The sequence below is a fragment of the Chroicocephalus ridibundus genome, chromosome 3 (genome assembly GCF_963924245.1).
Source record: "Chroicocephalus ridibundus chromosome 3, bChrRid1.1, whole genome shotgun sequence".
Lineage (NCBI taxonomy): Eukaryota > Metazoa > Chordata > Aves > Charadriiformes > Laridae > Chroicocephalus > Chroicocephalus ridibundus.
In genome coordinates this window covers 122,893,608-122,915,370 of record NC_086286.1, presented here as the reverse complement: position 1 = coordinate 122,915,370, position 21,763 = coordinate 122,893,608, and the positions used below count along the sequence as shown (strand labels likewise).

General features: G+C 42.4%; 1 protein-coding gene across 2 annotated transcripts in view; it reads right to left on the bottom strand.

Annotated features, from left to right (window-relative positions):
* Positions 1 to 2,010: 2,010 nt before the first annotated feature.
* CLIC5 (chloride intracellular channel 5) overlaps positions 2,011 to 21,763 on the bottom strand; it is a 77,536-nt gene continuing 57,783 nt past the window's right edge. For both annotated transcript variants that reach the window (XM_063330635.1, XM_063330636.1), the window contains exons 5-6: positions 5,934 to 6,115; positions 2,011 to 3,534 (exon numbers count right to left, since the gene is read on the bottom strand). In XM_063330635.1, coding sequence (XP_063186705.1) covers positions 3,367 to 3,534; positions 5,934 to 6,115 — 350 coding nt within the window. In that variant the 3' untranslated portion in view covers positions 2,011 to 3,366. The remainder of the gene's footprint in view (positions 3,535 to 5,933; positions 6,116 to 21,763) is intronic.

The window sequence follows — 21,763 nt, the reverse complement described above, 5'->3', positions numbered from 1 at the left end:
ACATTGTTGGCTTCTTCCCCCTCTGCACTACGTCTTTCTTTACATCTTGCAAAAAATTTATGAACAAAGTTATTGTAAATCTGCAATGTCTGTCTTGTCACTTAGATTTTTTTCAGAAATGCTGCCTTGCCAATGTAGATATACAATCCTGTATGATTAATATTTATTACTTATAATTCTAAATACAATGGAAGGTCACCAAAAATACCCTGCCTAAAGGAGTCTGGAGCCCTTTAAAATCTCACTGGTGATGGATCCTGAGTCTGGAGAACTGAGCTCAAAATCTTAGCAAAACACTTTTCTACGTAGGATTTCCAGTATTTCCTGCTTCTGACTGCGGCTAAAGCCAAAAAGCACAAAGGTGAGCGAAAGTTACAGAGCTGAAAACACGAGCTTGGATTTCAAACCCAAACAAAGGTCAGGGAATGCCTGAACCTGTCCATAATCTTGGATCAGCCTATAATAGGGCTATGAGTAAGACGCCAAGTTAGGATGCAGAGCGAGATTTGAATTCACACAGAACAGGCACGATAACTGAAAACTATTTAATTTTCCACATCGTCTTTCTCATATCCATCAATACATTGCATCTAGATTTTTTGAAGGCATTATCAGAAAAATGAAGATATTTAAGGGGTTTTTTTTATTATTAATTAAAAGTAAGGTAGCTTGGGGATTTTCAGGTTTTCTAACGAAATCCTAAAAACACTCTAAAAACAGGCAAATTATCTCGCAAAAAGCTCGTTTTCTTTTTGGTATAAGCCCAACCATTTTTAAACATCATTTTTTAAAAACAGATGCACTTTGAAGGCGCTGAGATCAGCTGTGTTTTGGCCCTCTTCTAGCAAAACTAAAGTAAGACATACGAGAACATTTCAGAACCACGGGATCCAGCAAATTGGTGAAGATTCACAGCGACAGAAGAAACCAGGACAGACCCTGAACTGGTTTTCACTCACCCTGCCTGAGATCTGCTGAACGTTTGGACAATCTTCTTTGAGGAGCTAAACACAAGAAGCACAGAGCAAGAATCTGCATCTGCCCCTGCGTCTTTATTCAAAGATTCACTGCGGCTGTGACGAAGCAAAGCCACTAATTGAGGTACAAATCTGGAAAAAGGCAACTGAGAAAATGTAGATTCTGTTGATTGGCGTGCTCCCAGCCAAATCATACTGAAAGAAAAAAAAAAATCCCAGTGACCATTCATCAGATAGATTTTTTCACTAGAAACGGATTTGCAGAGCATCGCTAATAACACTTTCGTAAACAGACAGAGCCATCTTGACCAGCGCGCTGAGTGAAAACAAAACCAGAAAGACAGACGGAAAGGACCGAGTCAATTAAAATAAATAAATAAATAAATGCCTTAATTTAAAAAAAAAAAAAGAATAATCACAAATAATTCCAATGTCATGAAGAAATGTTTTTAACAAGCCACATGTGCTTGCGCAGACACTTCTAATCTCATTAGATTTTTCTGGCTGCTATTAGCGTTCTCGGAGCCAGCTGATTTCTCAGCAATATTTTAAAGAGTGTGAGCCTCTGCCCTCCAGTCTAGCCGTTGTTTAAAATAGCCCGTTCTAGGGGAAGGCTTGGGAGTTCACGGATTTCCTTCCAAGGTTTGGGAAAGTTCAGAACAAATTGACCATTGCATGCAAAACAATAGCCCACCACAAACCGTCTTCACAGTCGACGAGCAACGTTCTGCTCCCAGCTGCGTTAGTGTGAAAAGCGGAATAACCCCACCAAAGCAACAAGATGGCTTCAGATTGTCATCGGCATCACACGGCAGAGGCCGGCTGTTGATGTGGTCTCCAGTTCTCCAGCTCTCTGGCTGCAAACGAGCCTGCCACGAGGGTCCCCTCGGTAACAGCTCAGCAGCTTGGGGCTCCCCTCAAATCAGTGCAGCTCTAGCCGCTCTGGTCAGAAGGGGAGCCACATCGGGTTACAGCTCAGCTTTATTTTATCTTTGAAAACAAGGATAAATCCCCACCCCACCCCCCCCCAAAGTGAAAATCAAGAGCCATGTGCGCTGTTGTACATATCGGGGCATGTGATTTTCATGCAAAAAAGCTGTCATTCTGACTTTGCTACTGTAACGTGCAAATAATCACTAGCATAAAGCAGACTGTGGCAGGCAGATGCTACAGATCGACCAAAATAATCAGTTTTAGAAAACAATCCTAATTCAGAATCACGTAACCTGGATCGGTAAACCCTGGATGAGCGGGACTAAGGCGTCATGCGTGGATTTCTGCTAGCATATTTGCCGAATTTCTGGATGGAAATGTGCCTCTCTCCGTTTTAACCTTCCCTCTTTGAGGCTCTCAGAGCAAACTTCTCCTGGGGTGAGACGATGAGGGCTTGAAAGCGACCCACCTGGAGCCCAACGTGAAGAAAGCGCTTCCCCTGCCTGGAATTCGTGCGCAGCGACAGCTTTCTCCTGCCTAGCCCAGTTTCCCGAGATAGCAAATGTAAAGGAACTGGCAACCCCACAGTCAAGACAACAATATCCGATGCGGTTTGGTTGGCTGTGCCAGTTCCTTCTCTAGTCACCGGAGTCAATGTGCTGCCCCCCGTTATTGCTACGCCTGTGTGTCTCTACCAACCCGCAGACCCACTGGCCATTTTGGCACTAGCCTCGCTCTTCCAAGGGCTGCCTGCTCAATTGCTCATTCACTCTCTTGCACTTTAAACATTCATATCCAACAGCATCATGCAAATTTTATGCAAAGTAGCATCTGCAAGTCTGACATATTCACTCAGGCTTCCCCCTCTTGCGCCAAGTTAAAAATAAATACCCTATAAACTCTTGGGCCTGCTAAGACAGAATATGCATTCAGAGAGTTTTTTTAAAATATAACTGCTAAAAGCATTTCTCCTTTTGGGTCAAACTCCTTTTTTTCCCCTCTCTCTCTCACATATTTTGCTCTGCCTCAAGGATCTCAACAGCACCGGGGGAAAAAGCGTCCTTGAAATAACCTACAGAAGACTCAGGTCTGGGTGTTCCCAACTCTCTTACTTGAAATTTCAACTAGGTTTCTATTTTTAAAACTGCAAAGAATACAGGTGGCAATATACCCCGAACATGAAACAAGAAATTAGTGAAGTGGATTCATTTCCAATACTGATTGCGAATGATACTAGTTGAGCCAGATCTTACGTTCGGATTTCAAAGGGTCTCCACCCCCCACACCGGAGCTGCCTTCTCTTTTCTCCAGGGAGAAGCAGATTTGTCCCTGACCGATACACTTGAAAAGGTGAAGTCATAGGGATGCCAACCAGATAGCGTAATGACAAAGTATGTCTTAAGGCAACAGGGAGAAGAGTCTGCAAAAGGGGATACTGAGCCACCGCTGAGGTCAGTTAGGACTTGCTGAGCCGCTTGGCCACGTCCGCGTAGGCTTGCTCAATTTCTTTGTCTGCCGCACAGGTGTTGGTGAATTCATCCCTGGCATACGCGTTCTTCAGGTACCGCCACAGCCCCGTCATCTCTGTCGGGAACTCAAAGTTGCGGTATTTCTTTGCCACGATCTAAACCAAAGATAAAAGAGGGAAAAATCTCGCTGGTGATATATCGTTCCACATTCCTTTTTAGAGAGCTTCTTACACGTTCTTGTCATATAATTAATAGCGGAGGAGAGAAATGTTTGGACACTCAGGGACTTAGAATAGAAAAGCCTGAAAAGTGACTGCTGGTTGTCCCCTATCTTGCAAGGATGCTACTTGGCCTAAGGACACTCTGAATCAATGGCCTGGCTACTGTCACCAAATTATGACTTTTCTGGGACATGAAGTTCATTAATTTTACCATATTATTTTTCGGTGGGTTTTACCAGTCTTAAGTACCCCATTTAAAGCTGAGATGCCACCTAAGGAAGAGCTGATTAGCTGAATCATAAAAAGCAAGACAGATTTAAGAGAAAGGCATTAGTAACAATTACATAAAACGTATTTTCATATTACTTATAATATTTATATTTACCATTATGTTATATATTTTATATACTGTATTTCTGTTCTTAATATATGTAAGACATTTTCCCTGGCCAATGGTGTCAGAGGATATAACCACCCACAGCTGTTGGAAGGCTGTATCTGTATTCACGCAAAGGCAAAATTCAGGGCGGTATGGGGACCGTGACTGAGAAACCAAGATGATTTAGCAGACATTAGAAACAGGAGTATTAGGATAAACTGGGGGAGAAAATGGTTATTTCAAGACTTGTTAGGCTAGGAAATTGTCTATCAAGGGAAATTTTCGTTTTCTAAAAACACTTAGGCCCTTATTCAGGAAAACAGTTAAGTGCATACTTAATTTTAAGCACCTGTATAGTCCCATTGAAGTCAATAGGACTAATCTGTGCTTAAAGCTAGGTGGCTGGTTAAGTAGCTTTCTGGATTGGGATATTTCAGTTTTCCTGTAAGAATATACCATACAGAATAATCCTGTGGTGACAGAATGAACTAGCTGATAGGAAGGGACGGATTAGCTGATTTAATGGGTGCTTCCAATCTCTAATTTTTCTGACAGTATAAAATTGTTCCTGGGCATAAATTACATACATATGTGCCACAGAGTTCCCCTTTATTTTCAAAGCACATGGGCGAGCCGTTTTCCATCTCAGATTTCTTAGGACAGTCATGTTCTCAGAAATGACTGTGATTTGTTTTTATTACCAGGATCCACTTGGTATATGCAAGTCCAAATCCTGTCCTAAACTGCATTTAATTAAGCATTCTTTCCTTCAGTGATGCTTCACACACACATGGGGAAGATAAAACCTGCTGGGCAACTTAAGTCAAGATTTTCACAATTTCCAGCACACATCTTCCATCAAATGAAAAAGTCTTAATAATTTACCCCTTTCTTGCATCTGTAAAATGCTTTTCAGGCAATATCCTATGGCTATGATTGTCTGAGAAAGATTTTAATTCTCTTCTGACATCTTTCATTTCATCCAGGGAGACAGGAACCAGTAAGGGGCCACACATTCATTCTGCATTGTCTGACTCCAACGTCACCAATGAAGATGAGCCAAAAAAAGAGCTAGAACTGTGAGGATATTATCACATTTCTTACCTGGTGACATATGCACTTTTTTTATTATTATTTTTTTCTATTTTTTGCATGTGTGCAGTCAGCTTCCAGGTTCAGTCTATGTTTTGGCTCACAGAACCAAATTAGATGCATGACTTGGCCTTAATTCCTGGCCTTCTTGCCTGCCAAGGTCTGCCAGGTACTTGCTTTATTCTAAAGAAACATGTAACCTGATAAATTAAATAAATGCAACATTAAGAAGTCAAGATGATGTACACCATTTGCACTATACCAGCGACCATTGTACACCTTAAATCCTGGACCTCGGCAGTGACTTTGATTTGTTAACTTCTCTGTGTGAAATACCAGCTGGAACAAATATTCCCCAAAAAGATGGACTGTTGCTCTTAAGTTACAAATGAGTGGGAACTGAATAAAGTTTTGACATCTCTCTTAAGAATAATGGGAACAAATTAAAATGAAATACACTGCCACTTGCAGCAGGGTAAAAATAAAGAGATTGTGATACCTAGATCCTAATATTGTCTTTGCCACTAATTAGAGATGGGATAATTTGCCCATGTACTAAATACAAAGTTGTTTAAGTCAAACTATAGGAATACCGAAGAGCAAAAGTGCGTTTCAAACTCTGCTCTTCTAGGACTTAAGATGCCTCTGCTGAAATACATGTTGGCTCTAGCTCACGGCTCTCAGAGCAGGACACTTCATTGTCTGATTTGAGCAACCTGGTCTCTTTGAGCATCCTGATCTAGTGGGAGGTGTCCGTGCTCATGGCACGGGGTTGGAACTAGATGATCTTTAAGGTCCCTTCCAACCTAAACCATTTGGTGATTCTATAAGTCTTCTTTGACCATCGCACGACATCTTTTACCTTGACAACATGGAGTTTGGGCAAAAGGTTGCAGTCAGCAAGAGTCAGGTCATCTCCATCCAGAAACTTGCGTTTAGACACTTTCTCCTCTTCAGTGCTGTCTGCATCAATCTCCTCCGGCAGAGGGGTTCTCAGATAGTCATCCAGCTTCTTCAGAGCCTTCACCAAGCCTCTTTCAAGGGCTTTGCCAAAAAGCAATGAATAAGTGATTAGGGCAGAGTAAGAATTATTTAGAAACACTCCTTGTAAATGGTTATGGTAGTATCTAGAAAAAAATAGCCAAGAACCATTTCTTTCTTTTTAATTTGTGCTTCAATGCCTACACAATCTGATGACAAACTAGTCCAGTAAGGCCTGCCTGAGGGTAAGGCTCATCCTGCCATAGAAATAGGGCACACAGTAAACTAGCCAAAAAAAACCCTGAGTGAAAGGGATCATGGAAGGAAAGAAGAGCTTGACAGTATGATACACCAATAAACCACATTCACCCTATGATATTTTTCTGGCCTCTGTTGAGGTCATCGCACAGTAAATTGGAGCCCTGTACGCCGCTACGTTATTCTTCTAAGCAGTCAGGTAGGACTGTAATGAAGAGGAATTTTCTAGCATTACTTCAGCGCTAAAAAGTTGTAGGTTTACTACTTTTAAACCCCTTCCAGAGTAATTAAAGGCAATAGCAATAATTTCAGAGATGCTAACCAGAGCTCTATGGAGATGGAAGATACACCAAAACAGAAACGAAGTAATATAACAATAATTAAATACAACACTACACAAAAGAGATGAGATATTCAGCCACTGTTAAGATTCTCCTCACTTCAGGTTCAACTTTGGTGCAAATTCTCTTTTTGATATGTCTCAAATCAGGTATCACATTAGAGAAGAGACCTCGGAGCTCTCACTTCAATTACTGAAGACCATGTCCCACACTGCTGCTGGCTCCAACGAATTCCAGACTTAAAATGCCACTTAGACATAATATACAGCAGAATGTAATTTTTTTTACTTAAAAATATCAACCCCAGGCACAGAATTTGTGTTCTTTTGCTTTACCAGCAGGGTAATAGAAAAACTTGATTGTAATAACGCACTTAGAGAAAGCTGAATGGCTGTACGGAGGTTTGCATGTTGTTTAAACTGCAAACACTCTGGAGCAAGAAGGATCTTTGGCATCTCTGTTTGAAGGGTGACAAGCACGATGGGGTTCTGGCCCCCAACAAGCGCCCCAAAGTGCTAAAGCAATATAAATAAGAAACAGCAAGAATTTACAATGTGAAAAAATAACAACATGACTCATGGGCTCGGGGCCAGAATTTCAGCTGGTGAAAATTACCTGCAGTGATTTATACCTGCTGCAGATCTGGCCTGGAGTCAGCATTGAAGGCCTAATCCTGTAAAATCTTGTATCTCTGAGTAACTTACTGCCATTTAACTTAGGGGAGACTACTCAACGAGTCAAGTTACTCAGGCAGTGTAGCACTACAGGGCCTATGGAGATAAATATATTTATGGAGCACAACGTAGGCTTCAGAAGGCCGCAGCGATCGCCCCGCGTAGAGCAGCTTGCTGGCACAGGTAGCTCGGCTGGCTCTGCTGTCAGCCGCCCCTGTGTTCTTGGCACGGGGAGAAAGGCGGCGCGTACGGGGCCACGGAGAGAGCGGGAGCTGAACACCACAGAACATGATTTCTCTGCTGCCCTAACATCCATTAAACCTTGTGCCAGTGGAGGAAGTCAGATTAAGCTGCCTGATGTCTTGCTCCCACTGAAGCCTCTTGGCCAAGCACCAGGGAACCATACCAGCCCTTTTGTGGCTGACTCTTAGACACAGTGGCAAATCCTGGCTTAATTGATTGACTGGAGAAATGACTGCGATCCAACTGAAAACACCCCAACAAACATAGCAGGGAGGGAAAGAATTTTATTTCTGAAAGCAGAGCATCTAAAGCGACTGAAGTGCTGCCATCCATAAAACAAAAAGTGTTGCCATCCCTTATTTAATCAATTCAAATTGAATTTTGACACTGACATTCTGCTGTCAGATGCTGGCAGTGGTGACTTTAATCGTCTGCAGCTGTGCTCCGCCGCACAACTTCTGCTGAAGGGTAATAACTGTATAGCATGTAATATACCCCCATGTGGCAACACTCAAAAGATTTAGCAATCTCTTTTTGGTTTGACCCATAACACCTGTTGAACAGACAGTCCTCCTTCTCTTGAGCAGCCTCAGACTATGTCCCCTTACAATGAATTCATTTAGAGACAATGGAATCGAATTACTGTGATTTAATTCAATTTTGCACATTCAGATTTTAGAGAACTGGCTTAACGCTGAGCGTTTTCCAGTGTCCCCTTCACCCAGTAGGATCTGTAGTTCTCGGAGTCATCTGTGCAATATTTCCAGTATCAGTACTACGTTAGATGCTTCGTGCTAGCCCATGGGGTCGGTTAGGTGTGTGGACGAAGACAGGAGCATCAGGTGGGACGTGTTTATGTAACTTTTCTGGAACTTATTAGGGTTGGGTTGATTTTTTTTTTGCTTTTACTGATATATCAAAGTGCGTCATGGCTGTCTCAAAAACAATGCCTGGAGTGAAGCCTATTTGTGACAGTGGGAAAAACATCTATCTGGATTCATACTTGGCACTTGCATACAGCAGCTTTAGGCCAGAAATAAGCGTATGTTCAGGGTTCAACGCATCTGTGACCCAATTCACAGGCTCTGCTGGAACCCACAGGATCCTGACATCTCGCAGTGAAATCACCACACGGTCAGGACCACGTCATATCCTGATAATCAAGAACTGGACTGCTACTTGTGACTCCAATGACCCCATTTAATCGAAACTCCTCTGATCCTACTAAATCTCTGAGAAAAGCCATGAAAATAGAAGAGTAATGAAAAAGGGAGAACTGCCTTTCTTCCCACTGAACAGTGACAGAATTTTGAAAAGCGAAGAGAATTAAGATCCTAAAATTGCCATCTAAATGGAGTGTAGGTGCACAGGATCAGATTTTTTAAAGCCTGTTGATTGTTTTCAAGGCATTTTTTGAAATCCGTAGGCAAATCCCCATGTTGCAAATCCTACTTTCTAGGTGCCCTGACACATTCAGATTTATCTATATGATTCGAAGTCTTAGATTCCTTGAGAAGGCCCTCAGGGAAATCCCCACTCAAAGAAGGAGGATGCATGAAAGAACCTAAAAAATATTGAAGCAAGAGGCTTCTAGCCCCAACATCTCAGAGAGAGCCAAGTATATAATGCTGGCACGGATAGGAAACCCAATTTATGTTTGAATTCACCTGTGACCCCCCAGAAGAGAGAGGTATCAAAAACAGGTCAGTCTTTAATTTCTTACAAAAAATTCTGGGAGAAGTGCTGTGACTTTACCAGTGGCATGGGGAGAGCATTTTCCTGGAAAGTGAAATGCCTTTTCAATGTGATGTTAGCCCAGGTCCACCAGATGAGACCCCCACCAGTGGGGTGTCAGGTAATCTGCACAGATCTCCGGTTGAACTGTTTCACTTTCTATAAATGACTCAACATTCAGCGGATGACAGCTGAAGGCTAACACCACAGGTAAAAGTCAGGAAAACTAACTCTCTCATTTCTCTCTTATCTGGTTGATATTTGAACATTATGTGAAAGGTGAAAAAACGTGACCAGAGACCCAGAAATAACCTCCTCAGAATATCCTACAGCTCTGAAGGTTTTGGGACTCTTGCTAAGTCTGTCTGGGTTCGTATTACCGAGCAAACCCAGTAGAAGAAAGATTTAATTCTAAACCTCCCATGCTGTGGCTTTTTTGGGAAAATTTGGATGACTTTATATACTGTCTCCACTGAAAACATAGGGGACAGCAAGCACTCACCAGGGCAGGGGTCTTGTGAATACCAGTCACAGCACTAGACTGAATGAAGACATTTGAAAAGATGTGACTAACTGAAAAGTGACTAATGCCCCATTTGCGAACGTACTACCCACAATGAATTTCAGAAGTGGCTAAGCAGCTAATTCCCTCGGCAACTTATCCTCTTGGAAACATCATTAAATAACTCAATGTGTTTGCTGATAACAGCTGAGGCTCCACTGCAAGTCAGTGAGTGGGATTAATCTTCCCTGAAGTGAGTACATTAAATGACTAGGTTTGAATTAAACACCCTGAGCCTCCTCTGTAGTCAGTGGAGTCCTCTCTTCTACAATTGGTTTAGGTGACCCCTAAATCCGCCGTGTGGAGAACTTTTCCCGAAATGTCTAATCTCAGCCTTGCCAAGGCCAGGTTGGATGGGGCTTTGAGCAGCCTGGTCTAGTGGGAGGTGTCCCTGCCCATGGCAGGGGGGGTGGAACTGGATGATCTTTAAGGTCCCTTCCAACCCGAACCATTCTGTGATTCTGTGATTCTATGATTGTCTCGCTAATGGCAGGGTGGAGGATTCAATATTACAACACCAAGTGGAACTACGCCTGAGAATGTGTCTCTGTGCTGCTTTTGAAATTTCTACCTCCAATTGCTTCCCCACCCTGCAGACTTTCAGCATGAATTTAGAGATCCCGAATGTGAGCAGTTCTGGGAGAGGAGCCCTGTCATCAGCTGCAGGGCTGTGCAGCAGCTGCAATGCCTGAACTCCTGGAAACCGTCTTTCTGGACAGCACAAAGGCAACAGCATCGTGTTGCTTCCACAGTGCTGTATGTAATACAACTTCAAATTCCAAGAAGTCCTACCTGTATATATACAAAATCCGTGGTGGAACCGTCTCTCTCCCCATTCACTTACTCCGCTCTGGGCTACCTAAAAGACAACTTATAGCAATCACGGTCCTGCTGTGTCATCCCACCAATAGTAAACAACGATACGGACAGAAAGTCCTCCCGAGCTTTCTGTGATTTTCCTTCTCCCTTCAAAACTATGCTTTTATACAACTTTACTTAAGAATCCTGAGTTAGAAGCCAGAAAAATAGCACTTTTCAACCTCAAAGCAACCACAGAACACTTAATGAATGTATTACCATCTGTCAAATATACAGGGTGAGGTTCAATTTAGCTGATGATACCTAATTCACAATGACGCTCTGTTTTCAGCAAAAGGTTACTTGATGTTGAAGAGTGAGATTAACAAATCCTGACATGCACAGAAACACAAATAATGTAACAAAAGTTAACAATTGGCAAAACTGTGCTCTCGGTTACGCTGACATAAAAGAGGAGTAACTCCGCATTGTCAACAAGCTATTCCATATTTACTCCAGTTCAACCAAGAACAGACTTTGGCTCTGTTACTCAACTCTTCAGGCAAGAACTTCCTTAAACTATTAGCCTGTGCAACTATTTCCAGGGGACAAAGAGAAATCCTTGTGTCTTGAAGCACTTACACCACAACTGAACAAAACATTGGAAAATGTAACGCGTGGAGCAATCCTGCAAGTCAAGGGGAGGGCCAGATGACAAAGAGTCATTACTAGGTACTCAGGGTGAAATTTTGGCCCTACCGAAGCCCGGGGAAGTTTTGCTCTTGACTTCAGCGGGGTTAGGATTTCTTCAGCAGCTTTTAAAGCCGAAAGGCACTGTTATCATCAGTTAATCCGACCTCCTAAATAATACCAGCCATAAAACTTCCAGCCTCATCGGTCATTTCCATCTCTATTTTCTGTGGGTCAAATAAGGCTGAAGCAAAATGGAAAGTAACTAGAAAGTAGTAAAAGAAAAATGGTTCGGAAAAAGTAAAACCGATTCAGGCTGCCCACACCCACAGCATTTGCCGAGGTCAGACGAGGACTCTTCTTCCCCTTCCTTGAACTCCAAATATTTCCTTCCTTGTTTAATGCCGGGACGAGGAGAAATAGCAAAGCAGACAAAGCACATAAACGCCGATCTCTGTGGCCTGAAGGAGCCACTGGAAGGCAAATCATTCCATCCTAAAATAGTAGCCTAGGAAAAGCTGAATTACCAGCAGAGGAGCCTCTCTCTCTTTCTCTTTTGAGAATAGGCAGACTGGCTACCTAAATTTAAAATAGCTAAAATTAGGTGAGATGACTCCTAGTTTATGTGTCTGAGTGGAACCATTTGCACGATGAGGATTTTACTTGATAGTTGTTATGGGAAGCGATGCAAAGCACAGAGGGCACAAAAAAAGCAATAAGAACAATTGATTCTTTGGCCAAATTGCGCACAAAACCTATTTGATTTACGTTAAAAAAGAGCAAAACCCGTTCAATCTTTTAAACAGACTTAAAGCAAGATAACATAAGATTTCCAAACAATCATGAACACAAAAAGAAAGCCATGTTTTGGGATGGTTGGTCAAGTAAGTCATGCTGAGACATTCAATCATTTTTATATCACTGCTAAAATGCTGGTAGTCTTCAAAATTAGCATATCATTTCCACATTAAAAAGATAATAACCTTTTGTTCCAAAAAGTTTAAGAGAAAATACTTTTACTTTTCAGAACAGGTCATTACTCACCAAATTCAACCCACCTTTGCCAATAATTAGTTTTGCCAAAATTCCGTTTACTCACACCACCCACGGCAGTTTTTGTGAAATAAACATTTTGTCACAAAATATTTTCTCCAAGCCAAAGCAAAATATACGTGGCCCTCTTCGCGAGTGAACACCACTGAAAGCCCAGCGACAGCAAGGCTTCGAAGTCATCGAGAGCTCAGCACCGTAATGGCTTTTGTAGCCATCGTCTGAAACCACCTGAGACTGACCTCGGCAGAACTGCAAGTTTCTTAATTGGCAAGCCCAGGCAAGTTCAACAAACAACGATCCACGTACAAAAACGAACAACGATTCCTGCTGCTACCCTGGATCACTGATTGATGCTTTTCCTTTTTACTGCTTTCTTCCACTGCCCTCCTGTAAGATTTATCCGGTAACACACGCAAATGAACTTGGTGAAATACGCAATGAGGGAAAAGGGGGAACAGTACATAAATATTCACAGTCTCACACAAACAATCTGAGATTTATTTTGCCTTTAAAAAAACAAACCACCTTTCCTGATCACTTCCAGATTCACAGAGTTTGATATTATATGAGACCCAATACTGTTTTCTGGTAGGAGAGGGAAACCAGCTAAGAAACAGCAATTTAAGGTAAGAAAATAATATCATTCTACTAGTCTGACAGTCCGATTAAAGACCAAGGATACATATTTTCACCCTCTTTTTTCTCCAATCCTGCTCATTTTTTTTCAGGCAGGCTCAACAGAGTATTGTAACTTTAATCTGTGTGGATTAATCCTTCTCACATGGAGGAGCTGTGACTGCAATATGCGCGCCGCTGTATTACATACTGAACAGTTTATCTTCCTCCCCGTGACTTCAATAAAACCCTTGAGATTTGAGCGCTGCCTTGGTTTCTTCTGTTTAGCCGTCTAGGAGTCAGGTGTCTTGTCTAAGCTGGTTATGTAGGTTCCCTCTCCGCTCAGAGGTACCAAGCGTCTCCAGAGGGCAATTCCTCCCAACCGCCTGAGATGCCTGATTTAAACTGCTGTGACTCACCCCACACATGCCCTTCTCGCTGCCTGGATTACAGACGAAGCCTAAAGGGCTAGCTCAGACTAGACACCTGACTTTCAGGGAGGTGAGGTTAGGCGAGATAAATCTTACCCTTTGAATATAATTTCACAGTTCACCTAAGTCATGTAGGATAACACCTCCCATTTTTTTTAGAGTTACTTAAATATTAGGGCTTACTCCCCAAAGGGCAAGTCCATTGCCAACTTGAGCATTGCAACATCCTCTCCAGGCATGTTTCTGCCTTGTAAAATCCCCAGCTCTGAGCAGCGTCTATACTGAGAGGCAAATGAGCGGGCAGTCACGAAGAGAGCCATTGGAAATGCAGAGCAGAAGGACGGAGGTTGCGTGCTCCCATGCATCCAAGGCATTTAGATGCCTAACTCTGGGCCAAAGGGAGTTTCTGGGCTGAGTCACCTCTCCTATTAAAGATGTTTCGCTCTAGATAAATAATTCCATATTCACTGGAACAGAGACTTCAGCATGTTCCCACAATAAAGGTAAATGCCCATTCAACCGTGCTGAAAAGTTGTGATCTGTCTGTTGCTACTCACTTAATGAATCAACAAACACCTAGTTGTGTACACAAAAGATATATAGTACACAGCGCCTCTTATTCCTTAACGCTACCTTCCCGGTTAGGGGTTTCTCCTAGGGGACGGGGGTTCATATTCACCCTCCAGATCATTCAGAGATGGGACTTGAAAAGGGATTTTTACTCCCAGTCAGCGTTCAGGTGAGTGTACACCAGCAGTGGGGCAGGTCACACGGACACAGGTGCACACGTGAAAACAACGACACAACTTTGGTCATAATCTGCCTTTCAGACATGGTCTGAACCAGGCATAAATAGGTACATATTTTCCATACGTGTTGGCACATATATTCTGTGTATGTCCAGTGAGAGAAATGGAGGTGCTAGACCCATGGAGCACTTCAGCCAGGGCTCAGAGGAACACGGAGATGAAATATAGTCCTTAAATACTCAAAGCAACCTTAGGAACCCAGACACATAAAAAAATCTATTGATTTACTTATGGATAAGATTCACCTTGTCTAACTTTAACCATCTAAGTGTTAGGTAATTAGTCAAACCTAGTTGTCCAGGTCTCCCTTGCAGATAGCAAGGAAAGAAAGGCACCTCCCAGCTTTAGATCCATATTTGCAGATAAATCAAACTGCCCTTTAGAAATGGATTTATATCCCTCTACATTGATCATCAAAGAAGCCAGGGTTATTGAAAGACTACCGTATAACTTTTAGACAGACTTAGGTGAGATGATCCCTCCCTTATCATCCCTCATCCCTTCCCTTCCTTCCCCACCCCATCTACAAACCCTTGATGATGTGGATTGATCAATTAGAGCTTCATCCCAAAAGTCTGGGACATTTTGACAGACCTGTCTCAAAAATTCCAGAGAAAGTATGTCTCAGTCTCAGAGAGACTGAGACCTTGATTACTCTGGTACCCTCTCCTAAGCCAGAGCACGATGACCCAAGGGTTAAAGAGGTTACCTGGATTTAGGAGACCTGAGTCTCTTCTTCTCACGGTTGACTACATCAACTTAGTTAAGTTCTCTGCTTTCCAACTTCCCATATACAAAAAAGGAATAATAGCACACTTCAGCCACAAACTTTACATTGGTAAAAGCAATAACGCACCAGCCATGGACGTATGTTTCAGGTCGAGGGGGAAAAACTGTAAACATAGCAAAAAGAGAGGTATCATCCTTTTTTGTGATACCATCTGTCCTACTCTCAAATTAAACCTAGTGAAACAGGTGATTCGATAATGTCTTTAAAAAGAAAATTAAACACATGTTTTTCAAGCATCTCGGAAATTTGTTTTGACTTGGTTTTTTTTGACTTTGTTTTAGACTAAAAACTCAGGTTTCTTCCTTCCCTTTTCTTATTTGGTTTTAGAGTGGAGGCAAGAAATAAATGTAATACTTGTAATGTTACCATGAAGAACGCAGTTGGAGAACCTTCAAATGCTGCTTTTTTAAGAAGAAAACCCAGGTGTTAGAAAGACACCAAAAGAAGGGTTCATTTCCGAGTCCCTTAGGAGTCCAAGTGACCCTGAGGGCAGGAAACAGGTGAATGTAAAACTACTGGCCTACAAGTGCCCCAGGAAGAACAGTACCTAACTTGCATTTCACAAATCATCGTAACTCTGTAGCACGTAAGCGACAAGCATCATTTCTAGAGCGTGTCCCCAAGGGCCTAATCCTGACCTCCGCGATGCTAGTCTTGTGCAGGTGTCCCTAAACCAACTGCAGACAAGCGGCAGCTGATTTGCATCAGAAACCTGAAAGAAATCCACCATCAAGCCCTGTAGATCATAAACCCACATATTTATAGCATGAGATTATCGTGCCTCTATCTTGATTTTTAAGATGCTGTGTGTTTAACTCAAATTGTAAAATTTTCTTTTACTAGCAAAGAGCAAACAAGATGATTCTCGGACTAACAAAGAAAAACTAACTACATGTTTCTGCATTAAAATAAGGATAAAGTTAGCTCTGGTAGAGCGCAACTGGGCTTTAGTGACAGTGCTGTGGGGACCCCTTGTGTTCTAATATTTAAGCAAAGAAGATTGTTCCTCTACAGGCCGTCGGCGCTTGCATCTTTAATACTGATTTCTTTCAGTCCCAGGCATGTAGAGGAATAAAGTCTGCTTTGGTTTACACCAGGATAATCCCAATTGCACTCCATCGATTTCAACTAAGTAATTCCACTTCAGCAGTGGTGGAGTGAAGACACAGGAGAGGGAAAGGCAGCGATGCCTAGCTAGCAGCACCTGAGAATGAAATTTTAAAGCTTATTGAGTTCCCAAATCTCCCAGTTCACTTAGAAAATCTCAGTCTCAAATAGTTTCATTTTTATGTTTCCAGTATTTTCTGCCCTTTGTGTTCAAAAATTGTTACTCACATACAAAAAAAACATGAGACGATGAGATTTACAAATGACTCACATCTTAATTCTTTTCCATTGTTTCTCTGCTTTTGAAATTTTTTGTTTCAAGCTCCATGAAATGACTTGGGGATCATCGTGATTATGCCTCAACCTAACCTCTCTGAAAGAAGCAGAAGCAAAAATAAAGTTATAATTATGACTGGATGTATGAAAATTTTTCAAGCACCAGTAGGGAGGTCATATTCCCTCTGTTGCAACAGCCCTGTTGCAACAACTCTTAAGAACATTTTTCCCAGTTCTGGTGTCTCCAGTTAAAAAAGGCTTTGAAAATTCGAGCAAGAGGTTGAAGGAGAACAATAATACGCTGCTAAAGGACTGGAAACAAGCCCCAAAATGTCAGGTTTGAGGAGTCTGTTTATTCAGCTTATTGGAAAGAAGGCTGAGTGCACCGATGCTCACTCATGGACAAAACATCTGGGAAGTGTGAGGGAGCTCTTCAGCCTTGCCGACAAAGGTGTGAAAAGGTCTAATAGAAGTTGGACAAATTCACTTTCCACGTTGCCAAATCAATGAACCGTTTCAGGAACAAACAAGGATAGAGTGGAGGTGGACTTACTTCTTGGGGTGTTTATAATGAGACTAAGAAAATGCGGGCCTTAATCCAGTTCTGGCAGAAATGGGAGAAACTGGGCTGGAGGGGGATAGAGTCACGTGGGCAGGTCATGGCAGTTGGAATCCCTAATATCATCTTTTAGGTCTTGGCACAAGGACCAAGGTAGGTTGACTGTACCATCCTCAGTGTCACAGAGAATTTGCTACTGAACTTTAAGACAACGACTGTAATAAAATCTCGTGCTTCAAGACTCATGATGCTTGCAAAGATCACAGTATCTTCTCTCCCAATATGCCATTAATCAGCTGTGTTATGGGGCTTATCCATGGCCATCTGCTCATTCTCTGCTACAGAGAGGAACACCTGGACCAATGCTTTGGAGTGGTGCAGAAAGTCTTGTTGAGTAGATGCCTTCCTCACGTGTTCAGAGTCATCCTGATTCCAGGTTAAGGTCCAGGAATTTTTTTTTTTTTTCAGCTTTGACTGGCTGAATCACCAGGATTCCCCTTCCTCTGCAGTGCAGAATATGGACCAGCTATTGCCATCAGCTGGGTGTCTCTCATCCAGTAAACTCCCCCCTTAGAGGGGCATTGTGCATCAAAGACCCTTCAGTTTCTCTTATTCTCTGCTCTGATACAAAAAAACCTTATACTCTAAAGGGTGAAATGTTAACATGCTTGCCCAATGAGCAAAATTGACTGGGACGTGATTTGCAGATCACAGTAAATAACCCGAAGTTCCGTCTAGCCTCAGACTCCGTGAAATTCTGAAATTTTTTCTGCCATCAGAAGAATTGGGATATTTAGAAAAGAATTATGTCTCCAATTCCCATTTAGTCACCTTATTCCCAGCACTGTTTTCAAGCTAAAGGTCAATGATTTGGGATCTGATCTAATAAAGAAAATTAGCAACTCTGATTTCCATTTATGTCTCATTCTTCTCTTCTGTTATTTTATGAAGAACATTTGCATGCATAAAACAAAAAAAAAATCTGTTTTGGGAAAAACAGATTCCAGGCCAATCCTTCTCCCTTTGAAGTCATCAACAGTTTTGCAAACTGAGTTCCAGGAGCCAGTCACTGGGCTCTCTATCACGTGATAGCTTCGTCTACAATTGCTAAATATAAGCCTGTGAACAATCGTGACAATAAGACCAGTTGGGTGCTTAAATCTGGACATTTGCTCATATAAGATTTGGACACTTTACTGAATAAGGCCATAACTTCATCTAAGTCTTTGCTGTGGGGAACATACTTAAGATGCATGAAGTATATTCCAATGAGAGGAGTTACCCACCAGCGCGAAACCATAGAGCAATGAAGTTAAAACTCAATTCTAAATAATAATGTAATTTAGGCCTCCCATTCCAGCAGCGAGGCGCTTAATTCCTCCCAGGACTGCTGCCGCCAGATTGCTCTAATCCACTTCCAGCTGTGCTACTGCTCCTGTGTGCGAGCATGGGAGCTCGGCTGGGAAGCAGAACAAAGCATCCCAGTAAAGCCAGCAGCACTTGGAGGAATATTCAAACACACAGGGGAAATAATTCCCTCTTAAAGAAGAGCGTCTGCCAACTACTGTTCCCTTTGCAAGTATTTTAGTCTAGGCCAGGCCTGTGCATATAGGCCCCGATTCAGCAAAAGCTTGAGAACATGCCTTAATTTGAGCGTATCTTCAACTTTGTTGACTTCAGTACATATTGTCAACTGGTTTTTAGGGCTTTGCCTATTCTCTGTTTTGAACATACATAAATATATATATATATATTCCTTCATTTTTTCTCTCCCTCCCTATGGCGTCATGGTTTCAAAGCTACCTCAGAAAATGTGTCAGAAAATGATGCCTGCTAAGGCATTAATTGTAAATATTAACTGTTCCCAGAATGGTTGCATCTAATCGTGCTAATCAGGCATACCAAGTCCCTGCCTTGGAGGGCTCGCAATCTGATCACATTTGGACTTACACAGAGTTTTCGTTTGAGTTTTGTATTGCTTTCAAATGGTATTTTTCACATTTCTATCAGGCAATCTTCATACCTTAATCAGCAACGTTTTAAAAGAACAAAAGCCCCAAAATGATAGGAAAGTTCAGAAGCATTCTCTAGAAAGGTACATATTTCCGAGATGCAGATGATGGTTTGTTATCATTTTAGAAAACTGAAAACCCCTTCCTTCCAATGGCCTAAAATTTCAGTTCTTAGTTTTGGCAGGTCAAAAGATATTGGTCCTTAAAGCTGTCACTGGTAGCAGAGAGAATATTGATGGCCCTGGGCCTCCGGCCAGCACGATTTTGAGCAGAAGTTTCAAAAAGTTATTTCTCAGGCAAACTTATTTTGCAAACTGCTGTTTCTGAGTATTTTAGAATCAGTTTTTGATTGCCGGGCAGAAAGCAGATAAAGCAATTTAGGACAGATGATAAATGTAACTTGCGGTATGACTTAACAAGTTAGCACACAGCTATCACCACTGCTTTAGTGGTCTTTATATGTGTGTTTTTATAAAGAGACAGAGTGGAGAACGGTTTTATTAACATATCATGAGTGAGTTATATGGGTCATCCCAAATGAATGGCAATAAAAGCTTTATATCACACTCACCAACATGTATTTGGTACTTTATGTGCCACAAATGTTGCAGAAAAGCTATTTTACATATGTTTTAAAGACCGGGTATTTTTTATATTAGGGCTGGTTTTGTAAAGCTGCCAGGCCCTTTAGCTACCACGAGCCCAACAGTACTCAGCTTAGAGGGAGCCATAAAAACTTGTTTAAAATGTTCTGAAATAGCTTTTTTTTGTGTGTGTGCTTCAAAATGCCAAAGTTAAAGATCTGTCATCCTGATATGTTCCATCACACGGCAAGTCCTTTTCCCTAAAACAATTTAACAGCTATTTCTAGTCCTTCCTGGTTGCATGACAGAGAAAACTTACTATTGTCACCGCGCAGGACAAACTGCGGCTGGTGCTGGGCCGTGGACAGGTGTGGGGTTTTGCAGTGGGAAAGGGAAATTCTGCAACTCAAGAGGAAGAAGGAAAAATTTTAATGGCAAGTTGATACACAGACACATGCGTGCGCGTGTGCGCACACACGCACATATATATATACCTATAGATTTATACGGCACCTCGAAAATCTGTGCAGAAAGAGTAAAGCACTAATATTGATCCTCCATTAGAGCCTGATCCAAGGTCCCTGTCACAGAAAAGTCCCCATCGACTCAAGGGCACTCAAACGGCATTTTTAACTTGCTCTGCTGCAGTCAAGGGGCGCCGACCCCCAGCATCGAGAAGCTTCTACCCCGGCTGCGCACATCGGCTCAGGTGCCACGAAGGGTCTGCACGGCAGAGCTGTTATTACTATAAATATTCCACTTAAGTTTTTAGAGTGAACTGGTGTTCCGCTTATTTAAGGAGGTATGCAGTGGCTTCCAGAATGGATCAGAGCTCGCCATCCAGCCCGTGCACGTACCCACAGTCTGGGTCTGACTCTCGTCGCAGCAGGAGTAACTCCACAGCGTAAAACTGATGGAGGCCGGTTTTAATTCCAGCCCTATACGCGTGTGTGCATATCTTCTGTATACTCACACACACGGCGCGTGAAGAGAGACGTTTCCCACCTCACGCATTTAACCGCAAAGTGTGATGTAGCTACTGAAAGAGGTGAACGGCATTTAATCACATGTAAGCTAATGATTTAAATGCGCTTTTATTTTTGGCCTCTTGATGTAAATCCAAACCAGACAAGCGGAGTCCTCTGGTCAGACGGCTGGAAATTCCTCTGCATGAAATCATGTTGGTGGTCTCCCGGCTCAGCGCCTTCTGAAGAGCCGTACAGTGAAATATCCTTCCGTACTACTAATAAATGCGCCCACCCACACTGGAGCTGGTGCCCCCGAAGAACTCAATTCAAGAACAACTTTTTAAACTCATAAATGAAATCAAAGGGCTCATTCTATGAGCCAAAGAACTTACAGGTTTAGGCGGGACGGTTAATGGGTGGTTACTATAGGTTGTCCCCTTGGTTTGCAGTGTACAGTCTCACAAGAAAAAATAATAAGCAGGATACGGAATATGTACACAGCATTCCAGCTAATTACCTTTCATCCTCCTCCAATGAATACATAAATTGTTGCTACCCTGGTTACTGCGCAGCGTTTGAGTGACTTGCTCAGCATCAACCAAAGGAACCAAAGTAAACTCACAGGATCTTGGTTTACTTCCCTGTGCTCAGACAAGACCTCCTTCTAGATGTCAAACGATCACTAAGCAACCAAAACCTCTCAAATTGGCCATGAAAACGTGAGCAAAGGCATCCAGGAAACCATTTTTAAGGCTACTGCCACTGCGCTCTCCCAAGGACCCCTGCTCGTGTGTGAATGAGCACTTGTCATTTCAAGGACAGGCGGTGGAGCCCGGTGGCAATGGCCAGTGACCGAATAACCCAGTTGTCCTACCGAGGCCCGACGCGAACCTAATCCCGTGATGAGGAGATGACTCCTTCAGAGAGGCCTGTTATAAAATTATCGAGTGACACGGGGGGTGGAAGGAATCAAGGCCGTTGTAATTGAACTGACTTGAAATAATAAATGCACACACTTTCTTTAAACACAGCTTGCCACATCCTGGGAATCTGGAATCAATTCCTTCCCTTTCAAGAAGCTTAAAAGTGGTGGGACTTTGATATGGCACGAGCATGTTTGCTTCTGGGCTTACAGCCCTCACCAGCCCGTTCCAAACCTTTCAACGTTTTTATATTATAAGACAGAAAAGTTAGGAAAACAAAGATG